General features: G+C 45.1%; 2 protein-coding genes across 2 annotated transcripts in view; both read right to left on the reverse strand.

Annotated features, from left to right (window-relative positions):
• Nucleotides 1–7,593: 7,593 nt before the first annotated feature.
• On the reverse strand, nucleotides 7,594–9,705 carry npffl (neuropeptide FF-amide peptide precursor like). Its single transcript, XM_071544574.1, has 3 exons — nucleotides 9,556–9,705; nucleotides 8,448–8,563; nucleotides 7,594–7,714 (listed from the first exon to the last, which is right to left on the reverse strand). The coding sequence occupies exons 1-3, from the start codon at nucleotides 9,703–9,705 to the stop codon at nucleotides 7,594–7,596; spliced, it is 387 nt and encodes a 128-aa protein (XP_071400675.1).
• A 2,642-nt stretch (nucleotides 9,706–12,347) lies between these two features.
• itga7 (integrin, alpha 7) overlaps nucleotides 12,348–20,855 on the reverse strand; it is a 31,281-nt gene continuing 22,773 nt past the window's right edge. Inside the window, exons 15-26 of the mRNA XM_071544528.1 lie at nucleotides 20,662–20,777; nucleotides 20,124–20,310; nucleotides 19,678–19,752; nucleotides 19,231–19,310; nucleotides 19,002–19,079; nucleotides 18,584–18,686; nucleotides 17,846–18,064; nucleotides 17,555–17,671; nucleotides 17,106–17,219; nucleotides 16,651–16,749; nucleotides 16,007–16,132; nucleotides 12,348–14,203 (exon numbers count right to left, since the gene is read on the reverse strand). Of these exons, the coding sequence (XP_071400629.1) occupies nucleotides 14,048–14,203; nucleotides 16,007–16,132; nucleotides 16,651–16,749; nucleotides 17,106–17,219; nucleotides 17,555–17,671; nucleotides 17,846–18,064; nucleotides 18,584–18,686; nucleotides 19,002–19,079; nucleotides 19,231–19,310; nucleotides 19,678–19,752; nucleotides 20,124–20,310; nucleotides 20,662–20,777 (1,470 nt within the window). The 3' untranslated portion in view covers nucleotides 12,348–14,047. The remainder of the gene's footprint in view (nucleotides 14,204–16,006; nucleotides 16,133–16,650; nucleotides 16,750–17,105; nucleotides 17,220–17,554; nucleotides 17,672–17,845; nucleotides 18,065–18,583; nucleotides 18,687–19,001; nucleotides 19,080–19,230; nucleotides 19,311–19,677; nucleotides 19,753–20,123; nucleotides 20,311–20,661; nucleotides 20,778–20,855) is intronic.

Consider the following 20,855-nt stretch of genomic DNA (forward strand, 5'->3'; position numbering starts at 1 on the left):
GTGTGACTACAGCACCCGGTATCCTGAAGCTTTCCCTCTCAGGGACATCACTGCTAAGCAGATAGCCTATGCACTACTCCAGTTGTTCTCTAGGGTAGGAATCCCCTCAGAAATACTAACAGACCAGGGAACTAACTTTCTATCAAATACTCTTAAGCAGGTCTACAGGATGTTAGGCATAAAGGGTATTCGGACCACTCCTTACCACCCCCAGACTGATGGTCTGGTGGAAAGGTACAACCGTACTCTTAAGAGCATGCTGAAGAAGTTCATCGCCAACAATGGCAAGGACTGGGATAGATGGCTACCTTACCTTTTGTTTGCCTATCGTGAGGTGCCCCAAGCATCCACTGGGTTCTCGCCATTTGAACTCTTGTTTGGCAGGCAGGTGAGGGGTCCCCTTGACGTTCTCCAGGAGTCCTGGCTTGGCAAAGAGGGCGAAGCATCAACCACCATTCTCGCTTATGTTCTAAAGATGAGGGAGAAGATGGAGCAGACGACAAAGCTGGTGAGGAAGCAGATGGAGAGAAGCCAGCGTGAACAGCAAACCTGGTATGACAAAGCGGCCAGGAAGAGGTCCTTTGAACCAGGACAGCAGGTACTTTTGCTTCTGCCAACAGAGGAGAACAAATTGCTGGCAAAATGGCAGGGGCCATACACCATTGTCAGGAGGTTGAGCTCCACCACCTATGAGATTGAGAGGCCTGAAAGGAGAAACCCAAAGCAGACATTCCACATCAATCTGCTGAAGGAGTGGAAAACCCGGGAACCCCCACCCAGTCAGCAGTTGTTCGTTCGGGCAGTGGAAGAGGAGGATGATGTCAAGGGTGAGTTTACACCTACAAGTCATTCTTCTGCCTCACTTGATCTCTCATATCTCTCTGTAACACAGCAGCAGGAGTTGGAGGCCATTCTTCCACCAGATCTTTTCCAGGAGAAGCCAGGAGCAACGAATCTGGTGGAACATGACATCCGCTTGAAGGACAGTACTCCCGTCAGGCAAAGAATGTACAGGATTCCAGAGAGGATGGTCCCTGTGCTGATGGAGGAGATTGAGGTCATGCTGGAGCTGGGTGTGATAGAGCCGTCCACCAGTGAATGGAGCAGCCCGGTAGTCCTGGTGCTCAAGAAGGACGGGAGTATTCGTTTTTGCATTGACTTCAGAAAGGTAAATGCACAGTCTGAGTTCGATGCTTACCCATTACCGAGGCTGGATGATCTCATTGAGCAGGTTGGCCGAGCAAGATTCATCAGCACGCTGGATCTTTGTAAGGGCTACTGGCAAGTCCCCCTTACTGATGCAGCGAAGCCTCTGACTGCTTTCAGGACCCCCCATGGACTGTGGCAGTTTACCAAGATGCCTTTTGGTCTTCATGGCGCTCCAGCCACGTTCCAGAGGCTGATGAACAAGGTCTTGTCAGGTATGGAATCATTCTGTGCAGCTTACCTTGATGACATTGTCATTTACAGCAACTCGTGGCAGGAGCATCTCACCCATCTGGAAAAGGTTCTTCAGAGGATCAAGCAGGCTGGCTTGACAATCAACCCCAAGAAGTGCGCTTTGGCGAAGCGGGAGATCCAGTACTTGGGTCACATCCTGGGCGGGGGTGTCATCAAGCCAGTGCAAGACAAGGTGGAGGCAGTCAGAGCAAGAGAGAGGCCAACTACCAGGAGACAGGTCAAATCCTTTCTGGGCTTGGTGGGGTGGTACCGGCGATTCATCAGGAACTTCTCAGCCAGGGCTGCACCACTTTCTGATCTCACCAGTACAGCGAAGAAAAACATTGTCTGGGGAGAGGAACAGGAGAGGGCGTTCCAGGACCTCAAAGAAGCTCTGTGCCAGGAGCCAGTGCTTCAGAGCCCAAACTTCAACTTGCCCTTTACCGTCCAGACAGACGCATCGCGCAGGGGGATTGGCGGGGTGCTTCTGCAAGGAGAGGGAGAGGAGAGGAAGCCGGTGGCCTACATCAGTAGGAAACTCTTCCCCCGGGAGACCAGGTACTCTACCGTGGAGTTGGAGTGCTTGGCCATCAAGTGGACGATTGACTGTCTCAGGTACTACCTGTTGGGAAGGGAGTTTACCCTTGAGACGGACCACAGAGCACTCCAGTGGCTGGGGGCAATGAAGGACACGAACAGCCGCATCACAGGATGGTCCATGGCCCTGCAGCCCTACCGGTTCTACATTCGTTACGTGCCAGGGAAGCAGAACACAGTGGCTGATTTCCTGTCTCGCATCGAGGAATGCGAGCCTTTCGAAGGGGAGGGAAATGTGAGGGATCCGCATGCAGCCCCTCACTAAACAGGTGTACGTTTCTATGCACACATATATTTCCATACATTGTATATGTATACATTCAGACACTAAGTCTTCATTCTTTTGTTTATTCTTTTGGTGTTGTGTTTTACTAAAGATGGATCCTATTTAGTTTAATGCATTAGCTGGATTATTTTCAAGAGATGTTTCTGTTTGTGCTTCGGGTTTGTTTCTGATCATCCACTCTCTCTCTGAGGTGTACTTCCTGTTTCAGCATTGTCGTGGAGGCGCGCCCATGAGAGTGCTGCTGACAAGGCCCTGGTGATTTCAATCAGCCTTATTGGGGGGAGACCAAGTGGACTGAGGAGAGGGGGGGGGGAGGTTGTAAGGGAGTTAAATTGTGTCTGATTGTTTAGGGGTTAAATGTATAGTTGGGCAAAATGTAAATGTTTATATGGTGTTGGAAAAGAGTGTGTAAAGATAAAATGTTAAGTACTTAACATAGGTATATATTGTTGCAGCTTTTCTTGTAAATGTCAGCCCTATTGGGATTTGCAGTGGTTGGGCTCAGGGCATATATATACCGGGGGGTATTCAGTTGTCGGGTGGCCTGGTTGTGGGTAGAGGGGAATCCCTGTCCCTCTGTATTGCTGTTTTGTCTTTGTAAATATGGCCATGTCAAAGGTGCAGTAAATAAGAGTTTTGATGAACTTGACGTCTGAGTGGATGCTGTGCTTCTTCCTCCTCGTGGTACATCTCAGCAGCCGCTGCTATCCTGCAGTATGTAAGGGGTACTCCACCACAGAAACCTTACAGCTTCACCCTCTAAGAGCTGTCGCTATTGGGTTTATCCCTCTCGCGCATGCGCAGTCTGATGATTTTCTTTCCCGCCACTTTACGCTACAGTGGCTACAATCAGGTCCTCAACTATAGAATATACAGCGTCTGGACCTGAGTTCTGCTCCCAAAATTTCTTCAGCAATCAAGCAGTCAAGAAGAAGAAGATGAAGAAGTCGTCTCACCACGCTGGAGGAGCTGTCCGCTTGTGTACCACCTGCTGGACCGGCTACATCCTGCCGTCGGACCACCGCCCACGCTGCAAGGCTTGCCTGGGCGCCGTTCACGCCGGGTTAGCGTTGACTCCGCAGGCCTCCTGCCAATTCTGTGCTCAACTGCCTGTGGAGGTACTGCGGTGGCTGGCGGACGCCTTCACGGCGCTCCAGGTGGAGGGAAGCGGCGACGGTAGCTGGGCTGACCGCGGCGCCGTCTCTCCAGACGACGAGCTGGACAAGATCCTCTATGGCAACGACTTCTCGAATGGTCAACCAGCTCGGCTGTCCTGACTCTCGCCACGGCGACAATGATGGCGTCATCCAGGATCATGGCGTGGCAGACTACAGTGCAGCGGAACATCTGGCTGCACATGTTTCAGCTTCCCCCTCTCATCCGACGGGAGCTGCGGGATGGTCCCATAGCCCCCAATGGGCTGTTTGGACCCTCCTCCAAAGCGCCACTGCCCACCTACAGGAAGCAGCTGAGGAAGCGGAGAGGGTGGGGAAATACACCATTTGGGGCAGAGCTGCACCTCCGCCTCATCCGATGCACTGGGATGCTCACCCCAACAGGAGGCGCCCTGCACCCGCTGCTGCAGCTGCGCCCCCACGAGCACCCGCTGCGGCACCACCTCCTCCCCCATCGCGGTATCCTCGTCACCTCGACTCGGCAGGCTCCGCGCCGCCCAGGCAAGATCCGGCGGCTAGCGTGCACCTGGCCCAACCCCACACGTGCAGCGAGCTCAACCCAAGCGAGAGCGGGCGATTTTCAAAATACTCCGCTCCCTCGCTTATTGGACCGTTCTACTGACGTCTTCGATGCCCCTCATCAGGGACAAGCGGACGTGGGTGAGGACAGGTTTTCTCACATGTGAGTGTGGGGGCAGGGATTCAGATGCCGGCGGGCCATTCATTGGTCAATGCACAGAGGCTTGCCGCCGCACACACAACTCTTCACTTCCTCGCATTTTAACAAGTAATAAATCCTCTACTAAAATGTGCTTCACTGACCGTAAAGGATTACCAACCATGTCCCTCCCATTGGGGCGAGTTAGTGGTGGTATCTCAGCACGGCCTTTTTCAGACTCAGTCTTCGAGCACACGGAGCGGAACGCTGACGCTGTCATACGTTCCCAGCTCCCCGGCCACCAGCCCTTTTCATTCCGCCCTCCCATGGGCTGTGATGTTCACAGCGGCGGAGAGGGCGACGAGCTGGCTGTAAACCATGGCATCGGATGCTCCACAGACGTGCGCACGCCTGCTTACAGAGCACTGCTCAGAGTGGCAAAACCTGTTACCCGTGAATACATGAATGTCAAGGTTGATTTCAAAGGGCTACACACTCCAGTTCCACTTGAAGTCCGCCACCATGAGAGCAAAGCTGTCCCCAGCCAGACTGGATGCGCTAAGCTCTCTGCTGTCTCACATCGCACCTCACAGAGTGGGTACGGCGCTGTCTGTGATGTGTCTGCTAGGCATGATGTCTGCAAGTCACATGGTGGTCCCCTTGGAACTCCTCCACAATTCAGAGATGGTTCAGCTGCCTGCGTTTCGACCCAATACGGCACAGAAGACGCATGCTGTCCATCCCTCCCTCACTGCAGTCAGACCTGGCATACTGGAAAACTCCCCCATGTCGACAGGGGTTCCCCTCGGGAGAGCGACGTCACACATATCGGTGTACACAGACGCGTCTCTTTCAGGCTGGGGAGGGATGTGCGAGTCTCAAGTTGTGGGGGGAAAATGGGAGAATCCTCCTTCCCTCCATATAAACTGTCTGGAACTGTCCACGGTGCTCGAAGTGCTAAAGCACTTTGTTCCAATGCTGATGAACAGGCATGTCATAGCGAGGACAGACAACATGACAGCGGCAGCATACATCAACTGTCAGGGCGGTGTGCATTCAGCCCGGCTGCTGGAGATAGCCAGGAGCCTCTTGCTGTGGTCTCACAGACACCTGCTCTCCATCAGAGGTGTACATCCCAGGGGTACAGAACTGCGCTGCGGACTTGATGTCTCGCGGCGGTCCCTCCCACAACGAGTGGAAACTAGTTCAGATGTTGTGGGACAGGTTTGGGAAGGTGAAGGTGGATCTGTTCACCTCACGAGAGAATGCGCAATGCGCACTGTGGTTCTCCATGAACACACAAGACAATCCTCCACTGGGAGTGGATGCCTTCTCTCACCGGCCGTGGCCCAGGGCTCTCCTTTATGCGTTTCCCCCAGTTCCCCTGATTTCTCGCCTCTTAGCGCGCGTTCAGGAGGAGAACCTAGCGGTTATTCTGGTGGCACCAGAACGCACGAGCGCGTCTTGGTTCCCGATCATGGTGCAGCTGCTGGCGGGGAAACCGTGGCAGCTCCCATGGCACAGAGACACACTGTCACAGCTGGACGCCGCGATCCTCCACCTCCCAGTAATAGGCCAACAACTGTGGGCCTGGCCGCTGAACGGGAGAGCTTGGAGAGGTTAGGTCTGCCCCCTGCGGTGGTGCGCACTATCCAAGGTGCGAGAGCCCCTTCTACTACAGCGTGTTATGCGGGTAGATGGTCTGCTTTTCAGCGCTGGTGTGTGGAGAGAGGCTCAGATCCCACGCCGTGTCCTCTGCCTCTCATGTTAACCTACCTTCAGACGTTGGTAGATAACGATTTGGCTCCATCTACAATCAAAGCATATGCTGCAGCCATTTCATCCTGCCACGAGGGCTATGGAGAGAGATCAGTTTTCGTGCATCCCTTAGTGAAACGCCTTTTAAAGGGAGTTAGACGACAGAAACCTGTCGTGCGCTCTCTAGCTCCGCAGTGGGATTTACCTCTGGTGTTGCGCGCTCTGGTGGGTCCCCCTTTCGAGCCAATAGCCCAAAACTCTCTCAAGATGCTATCCCTGAAAACAGCGCTCCCCCAACCCTGACGTTGGCTAAGAGAGTGAGTGACTTATGCGCGCTGTCGGTCTCACCGTCCTGCCTTTCAAACATCTGACAGACACAGCAGCTGTTTGTTCATTACAGAGGGCATTCACAAGGCTCGGCTCTGTCAAAACTCATGACTCATTCAGTCTTAAACGTGCTAGACCACAGATGACGCGCTGTCAGATCTGGCGTTTTTACGCACATGCCAAACGGTGTGCCTCCAATGTAATCATCACGGATTAGTGGGCTGCATGAAGGATCATTACGATACGTAATCAACGTCTCATATTCTACAACAGCAGTGTTGTGTGGAGCAAGTGTTCTATCACTCGCCTTTTTTCCACACAAGGTTGACATGAGGTCAACCATGGCACAGCCAGTGTTTTCCTGCCTTATTACGCTTCGTATTATAGGGTTGTGAACTGGTGTATGTTATCTGCTTGAGGTCCTTGGTGTCTCAGTGGGCATTGACTACATCAGCTTCGCCCTTAACCCAATAGCGACAGCTCTTAGAGGGCGAAGCCTATACAAAATAGAATGTTAGTTATGTCACCATAACTCCAGATTCTATGAGTCTAGACGTAGCCCTCTAAGACTTAGGCCCCCTGCTCCACCGACATTGGCCGAAGAAATTACTGGCTTTTGGGAGCAGAGCTCAGGTCCCGACGCTGTATATTCTATAGTTGAGGACCTGAGTGTAGCCACTGTAGCGCAGAGTGGCGGGAAAGAAAATCTTCAGACTGCGCATGCGCGAGAGGGATAAACCCAATAGCGACAGCTCTTAGAGGCGAAGCCTATACTCATAGAATCTGGACTTATGGTAACATAACTAACGTTAACTATTTTTGTGATTACATTACATTATTACATCCTACTCTGTACACAAACAAACACACACACACACACACACACACACACACATACACACACACACACACACACACACACACACACACAAACAAACAAACACACGAGTGTGGCTCTTTCAAGTTGGAAGCTTTTTATTAGTTGAACAGAGAACAGAAGAATAACAAAAATGTTAGCGACCAATTTACAGCAGACACTTATGGTTCTTAATGACATTCTAGTCCGGAAATTCAACTTCCGCTCATAACACCTCAGCAGGCACCAATCAGCATGCTTTGCAGTCTTTGAAACCAGAAAAAAAAGTCTGTTACTGTAATGAAACTCATGTATCATGTTTAATTGGACAAGTTGGATGGCAAGTAAGGCCTAATGTGTTAGAATAGTTTTTGAATGGTGTAGGAGAGAGTTTTAATATACTTTATAATTTATTCATTCGTATTCTGGTCTTTCCACAGTTGCCTGCTGCTGTGGACTTGTGTGAGGACAGTGAGGCATTAGTCTGCCCGCCCGACTATTTCTTGCCAAATCTCTGTGGCACGGCCATACTCCAGATCTGGCCTGGGGCAGCCTCCCAGTCACGGGATTGTATCCGATCCTCCGACACTACCTGTCCTCTGGAGCCGCGGCCAAACCTGCCAGAGAGGAGAAACAGTTGGGAGGCAGGCATTGATACAATTTTGAAGTGCCTTTTCTATACATTTTGATTCTATGGGTTTAAACAGGAACAAGAAATCTGATTTTTCAACTGTGTCTGCTTCTGATCAGAAATAAACATGGACAATCATAAGGAATAACATGGAAAACAGGCTGCAGATTATTAAGAATCCAATTAATTTTGTTCTCCTGTGTGTCAAGCCTTAATTGTACTGATCTTCTGCAGAGAAAAAAATGACTATTATTCTATTGTGTAGTAGGTTAAAGGTAACAGAACTCAGCAGCACACTGTTTTCTGGGGTTTTTTTTTAACCTTCGAGGTTGAGGCCAGAATTTGAGGTCAGCACGATGATCTAATCCTTGTCATACCAGGGGGCCAATTTACTCATGAGCCACTTTAACTAATGGACATCTCAAGGACATAATGCTTAAAAATGTAGTACTTTGTGCCATTTAAAAAATTCAAATATGTAAAAGGGTTGCAAAATGGATAAGTGGAGTCTCATTTAGTCTGCCAGGCTTGCTCTGCTAATAGACACTCTTGCAGCACACTGAGATACTGATAATTTCAGAAACCAGGACCCATTAAAATAGAGTTATAAAAGAGTAAAATTTTCAACAGATTACTCATTCCCTGTGTGTGTGTGTGTGTGTGTGTGTATGTGTGTGTGTGTGTGTGTGTGTGTGTGTGTGCATGTGAATGTCACTGACCTCTGTGGCTGATGGAGGACGGAGTTCCTGGTGTCTCTCTGAGATCCCAGCAGTAGAGATCTCAGTACTGAGGTCAGCAGACGATCATCAACGCTGTTATCTATGTTTTCACTCTCCTGGAACACACCAGCATACACACAAATATTTACACACACAAGTACACGTACACGCGAGCACGCATCCACACAGGCACAAAGGCACAAAAGGCTTGTGTTCTGTGTTTGAATAAAACCCCATAAATACATCTGGGAACACAAAAAGCACTAACTGCGTTCCATTTTCAGAGGGTTGCAACACAAGCCCCAGGGTGCTAACTCCAGCCAATCTGTCCTGCTGTGGCAAGGGACCTTGAAATGTGGATTTCAATGCACCAGGGGACAGAAATGTACCTAATGCTCACCCAGATTTCCATCCATCCTCATTTTTATGCAGGATAAAACCCAGATCGTGGGGTGGGAGGGGGGAGGCGTTTTCGCTCTGTCCCTGCAAGCCTCGATGGGGGAGCCCCACAGCTGCACTCGTGATCTGAATCCTCTTGCTTTATCAGACCCCTAAATGTGTCAGTCTCCGCCTCTGAGCGTCCATTGACCCCGGAATGTATTACAGAGTATTTCAAACTGTTGCGTGAAAAGAGGCGTTATCTGAAGTCTAAATGGGTTTTTGTGGTTTATCTTGTCTCACTTGATAAAGGCTCAAAGCCAGTTTGAATACTGCGTCATACGGAGTGACAGACTCTGATGATGCTGGCACGTCTTCTGGGTGTGTACAGAATATCTCATTTACTCTAATGTGGCACAGCAGACAATGCATATTAATATCCTGCCTTGAGACTTTGAGATTACTACAGCATATTTATTCAAAACAACTGTGCGCTCCAGATGTGTTTCAGAATGGTATTTTAATTTTCAGATGCTTTTAATTTGTTTTGGCTAATTGGAAGGAAAAAAATAATACTATGGTAGAATTTTTCACCTTCAAGCACACCTTAATTGCTATAATTCAAAATGGATATTTCCATGACACAGCTAGGAATGAATCAAACACCTGAGGTATCGCAATTATAAAAGAAAATTTGCAATTCAAGCCTGTGAGTGATTTGTTTTCTCACCAGTCCCAGCAGGCGTTCGGCCAGATTCTCCTCTGAGCTGCCTGGCAGGATGTCGTTGTTGTCCAGACCCCGCTGGTCCTGAAGAGCCTGGCTGACGCCGGCCACAGCCATAACCAGAGCCAGGAGAGTCACCACTGCTGCGGTGTCCATGGTATTTGGACGAACGTTGACAGCGGCTGGGTGAGAAGAAGAAGGTGTTGGTTGTCTGGTTGCACCTGTCGAGTTGAAAGGCTCTTGGAGGGCAGGTGACGGGGACTCGCTCTTGTCTTGTCTTGTCTTTTCTTACTTGTCTTATCCTGTTTCTGCGGTGTCCTGGCTAACATCAATGATGGTAGCATCCTAGCTGGGTCTTATATACACCTCATGCTTACTGTTTGGAAAACCTCAGGAGAGCTGAAGAAAGATGCTCAGAAGGGGAACAGGGGACAGGATGGAGGAAGAACTGCCCTTAATATGAGTCTTAACCAGGTCCATTTAGCAGGATCAGGGCATTAGTGATGACTGAGAGCAAGAGTGCATTATGTGGCCCTTAGGGTAGTACAACACAACTCTCCCAGTTATTAAACAGATAAATCCTTGTAAATGGACTCATATCCACCAGCCCCTGTTGCACAACAGGCCACACACCATGTATAGACAGACAATACATTAAAAAAGTATACTAATTGTCCGCTTATAAGAGTAGTCCACCCTAAAAGAGAACTTTCTGTTGTGAACATGAAGTCTCTTTTAAAGCTAAAAGCAAGAACACATCAAGAGACAGAGGACACAAAGAGTTAATTAACAATGACAGACTGACATATCCATTAATAATATAATAATTAATGGTTCGTTATAGCTTATTAACCTTGTCGTTTTGTATATTTTGTTGTAGAGCTATTGTTTGCAAACCATAAAATCTATCTTACCCATATGAAAATCACTCACATCCCAGTGTTCACATTAAAGTCAGTGTGTCATTCATCAGCAGAGGATCAGCTCCAGGCTTTGTCTCTTGTAATGACGTCAGATTAATGTCTCAGATGCTTCGTTTCCAGCTTTAGGATAGTTCACAAATGTAGACTGAACTGTGCAAGATCAAATGAATAACATTATATTTTAAGGTAGAGGTTGAGGTTTTCTCTTCCTCAGTTTGTTTTGATTTTTTTGTTTGCATGTTATAGATATCATTGTATATATATCTACAGATGTCATCATTTCATTCAAATGTGACAAACCAAAAAACTGGCTTGACACCTGCTCTCACCAAATGATTGTTGGCATGAAAGTAAAGCATGTTATGGGTTAACAGTAAAGTTATGAGTCATCAGAAAAAATGTTGCTTACAAAATAGATGGAACCATCAATCATCTGGGTTTGTTAACACATTTTGATGAAGGGATTTCAGGAAGCAGCTTTTCCCCAAATGGTGATATAGTGTTTTGGAATGAAACCTTTCATTTGTTAAATGCCACCTTTGATCAATACTGAATTTCAAATGGTTGATTTGTGAGACTGGCATTGTTAGTGCAATATGTGTTCTCTTTGTTTCACTCTTAGTGTGTGTGTGTGTGTGTGTGTGCGTGTATGTGTGTGCGTGCGCGCGTGCGTGCATGCGTGTGTGTGTGTGTATTAATTAGTCACTTGCTGAACATTGGATGAGACATCCACAGATTTGGCTTATCAAAGTGCCTAATGGGTGACAATCCGCTTAAACTACCATCCATCCATCCACACACACACACGCACACACCCACACACAATCTGACTGTCCCTCTTTAACTGCCATGACAACAAAGATGTCATCAAAAGGGATCTGAGGAGAATTCATTTTTGTTGTAATAAGATCATAAGCGTTTTGATTGAAGAAAGGTGTTACTCACATATTCTGACTTGATGATAATATATAATAATGTTAAAGTTTATTCAATATACTGTGATCAAATAAAACAGTAACTTAAGCTCAAATTAAGGGCAGTATTTGATTTAGTATAGTAAATAGCAATATTTGATAATAATATAATAATATCTATATCTTTATATCTTTAGTAATGCTACATAATGCTAATAACAATAATATTAATATGTTATTGTTTGAAGCATTTGTTATGATTTCACTTTAGTTTATACACAAAGTAGGGATCATGGGAGTGCAGGCAGAGAATGTTCCCTTAAAACAAATTAAGATAAAGCAAAGCAAAGGCTTTGTGAAACATAATAAACCCACACTACTATAGTTTTTTCCTAGTTTGGCAGTTTGGCTATATTCATCGTCACATAAACACATACAGTAATGTTATAGGCAACATTTCCATGAAAATTGGAAATGAAATGATGATAATCTATTCTACAGAAGCAATGTTTTATCTTTATATTGTATCATTTTAAAGGCATAATTAAATAATGACTGTAGCCTACATGCTAAAATATTACAATGTTTACCAGTATTTGTATACCATAGACTACATACAAATTTTCAATCTCTGCATATTCTCATTAAAGAAGTATTTTGTATTATTATTTGTATTATTATTATTATTTTACACAAATTCTAAGTCGTAGTAGGATTTCAGCTCTAAACCAAGTCAAAAGTATTAAACTTGGTTTAGAGATTTGCTTCCATCTTGTGTTCTCAAAGTGAACTGCAGGTTTCAGCCAATTACTGACAAATGCATGTGCAAAATTGGTTGAAATTCTATTGAGAATGACATGACTAGATTTAATCTAATGGGTTTATTTAGTTTCCTTTTATTTTATTTACAATGTTAAAACAGTGCAGCCAAACAAAAATAAATAAAACATTGAATCATGACAACAAAAAAAGGGGGGGGGGGGGGAGTCAGAACAGCAATATGAGCTTCATGCAGCTAATACAAGATTGTCCAGCAATACCTAAAAAATAAACAAGCTGACTCTTCATGCTTTGTAGCCTTTCGATCGAACCAAACTAGATCTGACGAAAGTCAGTCTGGTTCTGATATATTCCACCTCTGTCCAAGGAATCTTCTCTCCTCTGGTCACATTGTTTGAATATTGGAGGGATGCATATTAATCCGTAGGTATCCAGCAGATGCTTCGGGGCAGCATAGTCTAAATTGCAATTTGCCTTTTGTTTTCTTTTACAGCAGCTCAAATTCTGCCGCTTTTACCTTAAGGCACTTGTATGCAATTACAAATTGAAGTACTGAAAATAATGTACAATCTCACCCTGGCTGGTATGAATATGTTGCCAGGAGCAGTGCGTCAAGCAGGTTAGTACAATCCATCTAAACAGTTTGAAAACTATACAAAAGTCATGATGTCTCCTGGTGGGAGATCTTTTATAACACGTCTCATTAAAAAAAACTACTGTTGCTGTCGCTTGAAAACCTCATACCTCTGACATTTCAAATTCAATTAAAATTAGACATTGCAGTATAGTCTTTATACTGTCCTATATAATCTTTTTATCCACTGAGCAACTTTGGTGAAACTATGGCCCAGGAAATCTATTCAAAACCTGATGTATAGATCAGAAATTTAAAATGCTCACACTCGAATTGGGCACTCGAATTTTATTAATGGCTGAAAAGTTTAGTTTTCTGAGATATTTGGTTTTCATCCGACAACAGCGCTAGGCTCATGGCTATCGTTAGGCTGTATTGTGGTTTTCCTGTTCTTGTTCAAGTTCACTCAGGCAATGGATTGTTAGCGTACAGTACATCTGACTGAGACCTTGTGAAGTGAAACACAAATGGAAAAGGAAAATCCAGCTCCTCTGTCAGAGGGCAATCCATGTCCTTGGATGGGGTTACAGAACACCATCAGGTCAACTTGTCACATGGCTTTGTCAGCATATCAGCAAGCCCAGAAGAAAACACATTCAATGTTCTAGTCCAGAACTTCTAACTTCATCTGATATTTTCCCAATGTTAACCAGTGCTAACTAAAAGGAAATCCCAAAACATTATTTATACAAAAGTTGTATTTTCTTAATTGCCCATTTCAGTATTCAGTCTTACAGTAGTTAAGGCAAAAAGCAGTCCGTGTCATGGGCAGTGGCTTCTTGGTCAAGGGGATCAATAGTCCAGTGTGTGTGTGTGTGTGTGTAGGTATGTGTGTGTGTGTGTGTGTGTGTTATGTGAGTTTCTGTTCTCCTTTGGTCTGTCAGTCAATATTGATGGCAGTCAGTGAAGTCTATTTAAGCATCAGCGCTCCTTCTGCAGGCTATAAAACATATTGAGTAGCTCGACTGGCATTGAAGTTGTTGTGGGCCATCAGTATTTACTGTAAAACACCAATATAGATGCACAGTATAAATAGACTATCCAAGGCCAGCCATCAGTATGGGGGAATATAGATCCAGTCAGTGTAACAGACCACCAATACGCAAGTATTGACGCATCACAACGTGCACGACATTTTATGATGTCAGTCTACGTGCACTTTTTCAGTCAGTTAGTTCCAATGCAAAGAGCGAGTGAGTGCCACATGGTGATTTGAAAAGATTCAGTCAGTCAGTGCTTTAGGGGAGTTACGAGGTCCCGTCGCTCCAGTGCGTGGCCCATTCCTTTTTATGGACGACCCCGGACTTCTCAGTCTGGAACTGTGGCCGGTCCTCACGAGGAATCTTCACCGCGTGGTACTGAGGCACTTTGTCTTTGTACTGGGCCCGCCGGAAAAAGCCACACTGTCAAAGGAAAAGAGGCAAAAGTGCAGATGGAGGGAGGAAGGGTGAGAGGGAGGGATGAAATAAAGAAAGAAAGAAAGAAAGAAAGAAAGAAAGAAAGAAAGAACGCAATAGAGGGAGGGAAACAGAAAGAGAGAGATAGAGAAGGGAGAATTAGTGTTTCAAATTATCCAATTCCATCATGTATCCCCTGTAATTCTTTGCCCTACTTATTTCAGTAACTAATGGACTACTGTCTCCAGTATCATACATACAGAGCCAGGGATAAACCCCATTTATTCTACTAAAGCAATGCCTTCTCGTGTTTCTCAGACAAAGATGAGAAGAAAAAGTGGTTATCTGGAGACAATGTTCATACCACAGAAGCCACAGTCAAGGTGACTTTTCAATAAAAGCATACAGGCACCAAAAAGCACATCCGCATGCTCGACATTTTAATTCAGCGTCAGTCTTAGGTGTACTTGATCCATACGCTGCACTGTCAAAGTGCCATTGTGAAAAAAAAGAAAAAAACAATCACACACATTAATATGAACAAAAACATCTACTGACAAGTTCATTCTGGCACCTGAAAACATTAGCTGGGCTTGAGATGTGAGTTGAATGAGAATGCTATGAATGAATAGTCAGGGTTCATGCCAGAATGAACAAGTGTAAATAAATAGTGAACTCAGCAGCAGAGCCACAGCACACAGCACAGCAGGCATCTCAAAGTCCTGAATGGGAGAGCGCTCGATGGTGTTCAATAGGCACGCAGGTTAGGTGGAAAAAAATGCTGAAAAAAGGAATACTATCGCACCTAAACCCCACATTTTTGCTATCCACAAGCTAAAAATAGTAAGTAAATGGCACAATAACAAAAGTTCTATTATACAACAGGTAATTTCAGCCAAACGTCTGATTGGTCACAAACACCTTGTGATAATTCCCATAAAGCACAGCTAGCAGCATCACAGCAATTAACACCCTCCAGGGTATTACTCCGTCTTTTGTGATTATGCATTCCAAAATGTGTTAATGCATCATGCCATACTGAACACCACCCAGGATGCACTAGAGTGGGGTGAGTCGTGAGTTGCGGGTGAGGCTTTTTACCGCTTGGAGGGAGAGGGGGAGGGGAGAGCAGGCCAGAGTAAAATGTTTTTTTTTGGGATGGGGGGGTGGGTTGGAGTGACCCTATAGCTCTGACGCCTGCTTCTCCGCCTCCGAGGGCTGGACCCCCAAATGGGCGCGGTAGTACTCCGTCTCATAGTGTCGGCGCCGCTCGCTGCGCTTGAAGAACCCACACTGGGGCAACAGATGGCCACAGGAGAAGTGAGGAATGGTGAAATTGGAAAGAAAAAAAATGGGAAATGGAAATTTCAGGGATGGAGGGACCCAGATGGGATTGAGAAGAGACAAAGGGAGGGAAGGAGAAAAGAGAGAGGAAGATGAGAGAGGAAGGGAGACACAGAGGACAAACACAAGAACGAAAGAGGAAAGGGACAAATGAGAGTGAGCTGGAAAGAATAAACTGATTACAGGACAGAACAGAACAAAGCAGAGAGAAATAATTGGACTATCACAGAGTAGTGAGGAAACACGAGAGAGATGGCCAGCGGAGTGACAGGGATGAAGTAAGTGAAATATTTTAAAACCTCTTATGTAAAGGCTATTAAACTGTTATTGAATAGTCTTATTAATGGCAAAAGACTCATTGTTGTTGCACTGGGCATTTTGAGACAGAATACACAGACATCCTAACAGGTGTATATCTCTGTGTGTTAGGGAATCCACAAGAGGTAAATAGCCTGAGTGTGTTACCTTCCACAGTATGCAGACCAGTAGAGTCAGCAGTAGGATGCCTGCCAGGACGGCTATGAGGATGATCCACCAGGGGATCCAGTACTGGTCAGCTAGACCAGGCTCAGGGTAGATCATCACTGGAACCTGAGGAGACAAGGGGATAAACATAATCTTTTATATGCAGTCAAAGTGCATGGGTGACTTGCTGTTACCCAGGCTGAGAGAAGGCTGCAGTGAAATCTAAACAAAAACTGGAGATTGTCATCGCTGTTGGAGGTTAGCTTGTAGTGAAATAATCAATTAGTCATTAGTGTGATCACAAATTAAGTCACAATGTTTGTGTTTCTGTTAGCTCTGTCAACCACAAACAAGGACACATGGAAAGTGTGTGTGCTAATTGAGACAATTAGCACAGTATAATTCCTGTGTAAAGGGTGAGGCACAGGGAAGACAACCAATTTTACTAAGCCAACTTACATGAGTGAAAAAATTACAATTGAGTTTCCAGGTTAATGGGCATTGATAAGTGAGAAAGAGAATTATGACCTATGTTATATAGATAGATATATCAATATCAGTATTTGATATCATGATATGTATAGTAAGAAAGATTTTTAAACTGATTGGTGAAGTATTTTTCTGAATAAGGGTATATCCAGTACCTGTGCAGCAGCATCCTTGAGGACCAGGTGTCTGATGCTGGACTTCACAGTGATGTTCGCTCTGACCAGCAGCTCCAGAGCACTGACTGCTGGGAATTCCTGAGAGAGAGAGGGAGAGAGAGAGAGAGAGAGAGAGAGAGAGCGAGAGACAGAGACAGAGAGAGAGAGAGAGAGAGAGAGAGAGAGAGAGAGAGAGAGAGAGAGTGACTCACTTGTCAAAGCTCAGGGCTGCTGTAGTCACAGAGTGTGCTGACTGCTATAATATCACAGCTCAGCTCTTTCTAAACTCTCTCCTTAATCATTCTGCCAATGCAATTGCTGCAGTTATCATTCATTCTCTTGCATTAGCCATCCAGGCAGGAAATGCGAGTGCCAGTGGCAGCCATAACAGCTGGACTGAAGCTGAGACAGTGTGTAATGTGCAGAGTTGATGTGGTGCTGATGGGATCTCTTACCTCTATAAAACTGCTGTTCCACAGTCTGGCCTGCATCTTGAGCACAGCCTGGCCCGAGAAGCTGTGGAGGGGACACTGGAAGAGCACACAGCGTGCTGACCCCAAGAGGCAATCCTGGAGGGGAGACAGAGAGCTGAGCATTGTGGGAAAATATAGTTTAACATGATTTTAAATGTGTGACCTATTCGAGATGTCCTTGATTGAACTTGTGATAGATGTGAGCATCTATAAAAGTAGTGACATACAAAAGTAGTGAAGCCCTCCCCATCTCATCTACTTTCAAGGATGTTCAATTGTTTTGCCCATGTGCGCATTAGCAGAATTCAATCAAACATGCATTTGTTTTTCAGATCATTTTATTTGTTCTTCTTATTTCTTCTCCCTCTGTCCTTCCTTCTGCTTCTCCCTCCTCTTGCTTTACCTCCCCCCTTTCCCTCCATTCATCTTACCAGTTTGAGAGACTTGCGTCGCTCTGAAGCTGCCACAGCTGGCGTGGTTCTTCCCACGCTGCCTTTTGTCATCACCTGACCTTCGTCCTCGGGATGGGAGCGCACCTTTCTCCCCGCCTGGTGGAGATGACACATACAAACATGCAGAAATGGATCAGCCTCCAGCAATGGTAAGTTCAAGAATGAGCAACAGAATACTGGTGGGGACATGATGTAAAATCATGGAAATGTGGAACAGTGGTACTGATGTTGCTGTCGAAGTCATGGTGTTCAACATTTTGTTCAACACACCCTGAGATGTCCAGGCTGTGGAAGCTCTGCAGTGGAGGAGCTGTGTTGTAGGGTCAGAGGGTTCAGTGCTCCTGTGGGGGTACAGTGTGTGTCTGGGTGGCCCTCGAACTTCAGGCTGGCGGGATACAGGAGCCATTTCCCATTGGCCAGCTCATAAGGCCACATGATGTTGAGGAAGGCGGAGCCAAGCGTTTGCAGAGCCTGTCCTGGATTAGCCACCTGAGAGGAAAACAAAATATAAATATTTGATGTTACTCTGTTTTTGTTTTCATAGTTGTTAATTAGTTAAATAGTTGTTATATACTTTAAATTGCACTGATAATATACAACATTCCATATTTTGATTGATTGTTAATTTATTGTTTAAATGATGTGTACCAATATCTTTTATTGTGTTATGTTTTATTTTGTTTTATTTTTGTTTGGTTATTGGTTAGTCATTTTAACCCTTTTTTAATGTTGTGAAGCACTTTGTTACCTGTATTGAAAAGTGCTATACAAGTAAAGTTATTATTATTATTATTATATTATTTAATCATGTAATTGATTGGTGCATTTGATTGAAACAAGCAATTAGTTGAGGTAAATTCTATCTATATAGCTATACAACTAACAGAACAATGCTAATGCTGATGCTGATGATGAAGTCATTATCTTGTGTGTATATATGAGGATCAAAAAACACACATACATAAAAACACACATACACATGAACGTGCACACACACTCATTCCTCACCGTAAACTCGAAATCCACGGTGCTGCCGATGTCGTCCAGAGTGGTCATGGCACTCTCTCCCTTCACGGCCCCACTGAAGAACAGCTGGTGAGGACGGGCCAGCCTGCAGCAACACAGGATCACATCACTGGGTCAGACAGCTGCATATACACTGGCACAGCTTCACAGCTCCCTGGTAACTTGTACTGCTTAATGTCATAAGCTAGCCTGGGATAATAGCATGTCTCTCATAACTGCTGCACAATAAAACTGATTTTATCAAGTAGAAAGACCTGTAAAGTTAGATCATGTCTACAGTTAATGCATGGTCAAACTAACCAATTATAAAACAGCTTTTGTAAGCCATGGGGGAAGTCTTTAAAAGCTGTGAGACAGTTTTAACCATTGATAGAAAAACTATGGAGGAGGCTTTACTCACCCACTGACAGACAGAGGGAGCTCTATCACCACTTTAGCAAAAGCTGTGACTGGGGCAAGGTCAGGCTGTTCACTGATACTGAGGACAAAATGAACAAACAAGTGATGATGAAATGATGAAAATATGCTATTTTGGTTCTAGCAAGGCAAATGTCTAAAATAGGAGGATCAAAACATGACTTGAATGAAAGAAAAACTGTTTAATATCAAAGAGTTTGTAGAGGTCTTACGTTGCCAACAAGAGATCTACCGTCAACTCGGTCGTCTCAATGGTGATATTAGATGTGCTCAAGATGATGGAGAATTTCATCTGAGAGACAAACAAAAGCAACACATAAATGTATGTCTTTTATCTGATCAGTTAAGGGAACAACTCATGACAAATTGTGCTAAATTTGTTTCACTCTTTGGATGCTGTAAATGGAGATTATCAATGACAAATATCAAGTGAAGAATGGAGTGGTCAGGATGCAATGCTGTTCCATCATAATAAATTCAACCCCATAGGAAATGTAGTAAATTTGCTAATGGCAAAGTATATGTTTTCACGTTTACATTTAAAGATTATATCCAATCTACAACAAAATGATTGCATCCTATATCATTTTGTTATGGCCAAAACTTTCAGATTTTTTTATTCAGATTTTGATTGAATTCAGATCGATTTGTTATCTTACCTTAGCATCTCGTTTGACAGGGTTTCCCAGCTCACATTCAGCCTGGGAGCCATTCTGGTTAGCTTGACACCTCACCTACAGTCAGTCATGACATAAAACAATACTATCAGCAAAAATAGACAACCAGATCAATGAGCATTTCAATGCCACCACATATGAACCATTACCACCACTTGTGCTTTAAGTACAAAAAGGTTATTCCTCTAGTGTGCAATGTACAAGGCATACATTAAAAAACAACTATAGAAATTACTGTATTTCTATTCATTCGATTCATAAATACAGGCATTGTTTTACATAAGCTTTACATGGATGGATGGATCCTGCTTTGACCCACCAGCTATGAAATAGTTCAATACCTAAGGTGTGGTCCATGTGGGACTGAGATCTGTCAGGCATTATTTTATTTATCTTTTAACCATCTATGCATGCTTATCGACCGATACCTGTGGTGGGGTCCTGGAGCCGGCGTAGGACAGTGTGTTTGGGAGGGAGATGAGCAGCTGGGCAGCGTGGGCGTCATCTCCATCCTCCTCGGGGTACAGGGGGTCAGAGGGCATGTTGGTGACGGTGATCTCCAGCACTACCGACCGCTGATCTGACAGGGAGAACACCTGCACATCCTCCTCATCTCTACGTGAAGGCAAAGGAGATAATGGGGGCGGGGGGGTGAAATGAAAGACATAGACCCCATTCACACATTCTGATTTTTGACCCTTACTCAAGATTTTGGGGGTTTTACAGATGCAATACAATGCCAAACCATAACACCTGCTGCCCTCTTGTATTTGTATTGTATTTGTATTCACACACACACACACACACACAACCCCCACCACATTATACATATTGTGTTTGGTGAGGTATAGGTTGCCAGGCAACGGTGTTATGGGCAACAACCTATAACAGCCAGTCCACCATCTCACATAGAATGGGCTAGGTAGGTAGGTACTAACCATGGAAGTATTATATTATGGTACTAACTTTGGCAGCGGGGTGAAGAGGTCAGAGGTCAGGGGTCGTGTTCCAAACTGGTAGCTCAGCTTCAGGTTGCTCTGGCAGATTTTGTCATCACCGCATCCCTCCCGCAGGAAATTCACCTTCAAGGGAAAGAGAGAGCGACGTGAAGTCGTGCCTGTGTCAGAAAGCACATTCTCCATCTACTGCATACTTTGAAA

Source organism: Centroberyx affinis, unplaced genomic scaffold (assembly GCF_046629955.1).
Source record: "Centroberyx affinis isolate AG114_WGS23_722 - 3 ecotype Tasmania unplaced genomic scaffold, CSIRO-AGI_Caff_v1 ptg004599l_1, whole genome shotgun sequence".
Lineage (NCBI taxonomy): Eukaryota > Metazoa > Chordata > Actinopteri > Beryciformes > Berycidae > Centroberyx > Centroberyx affinis.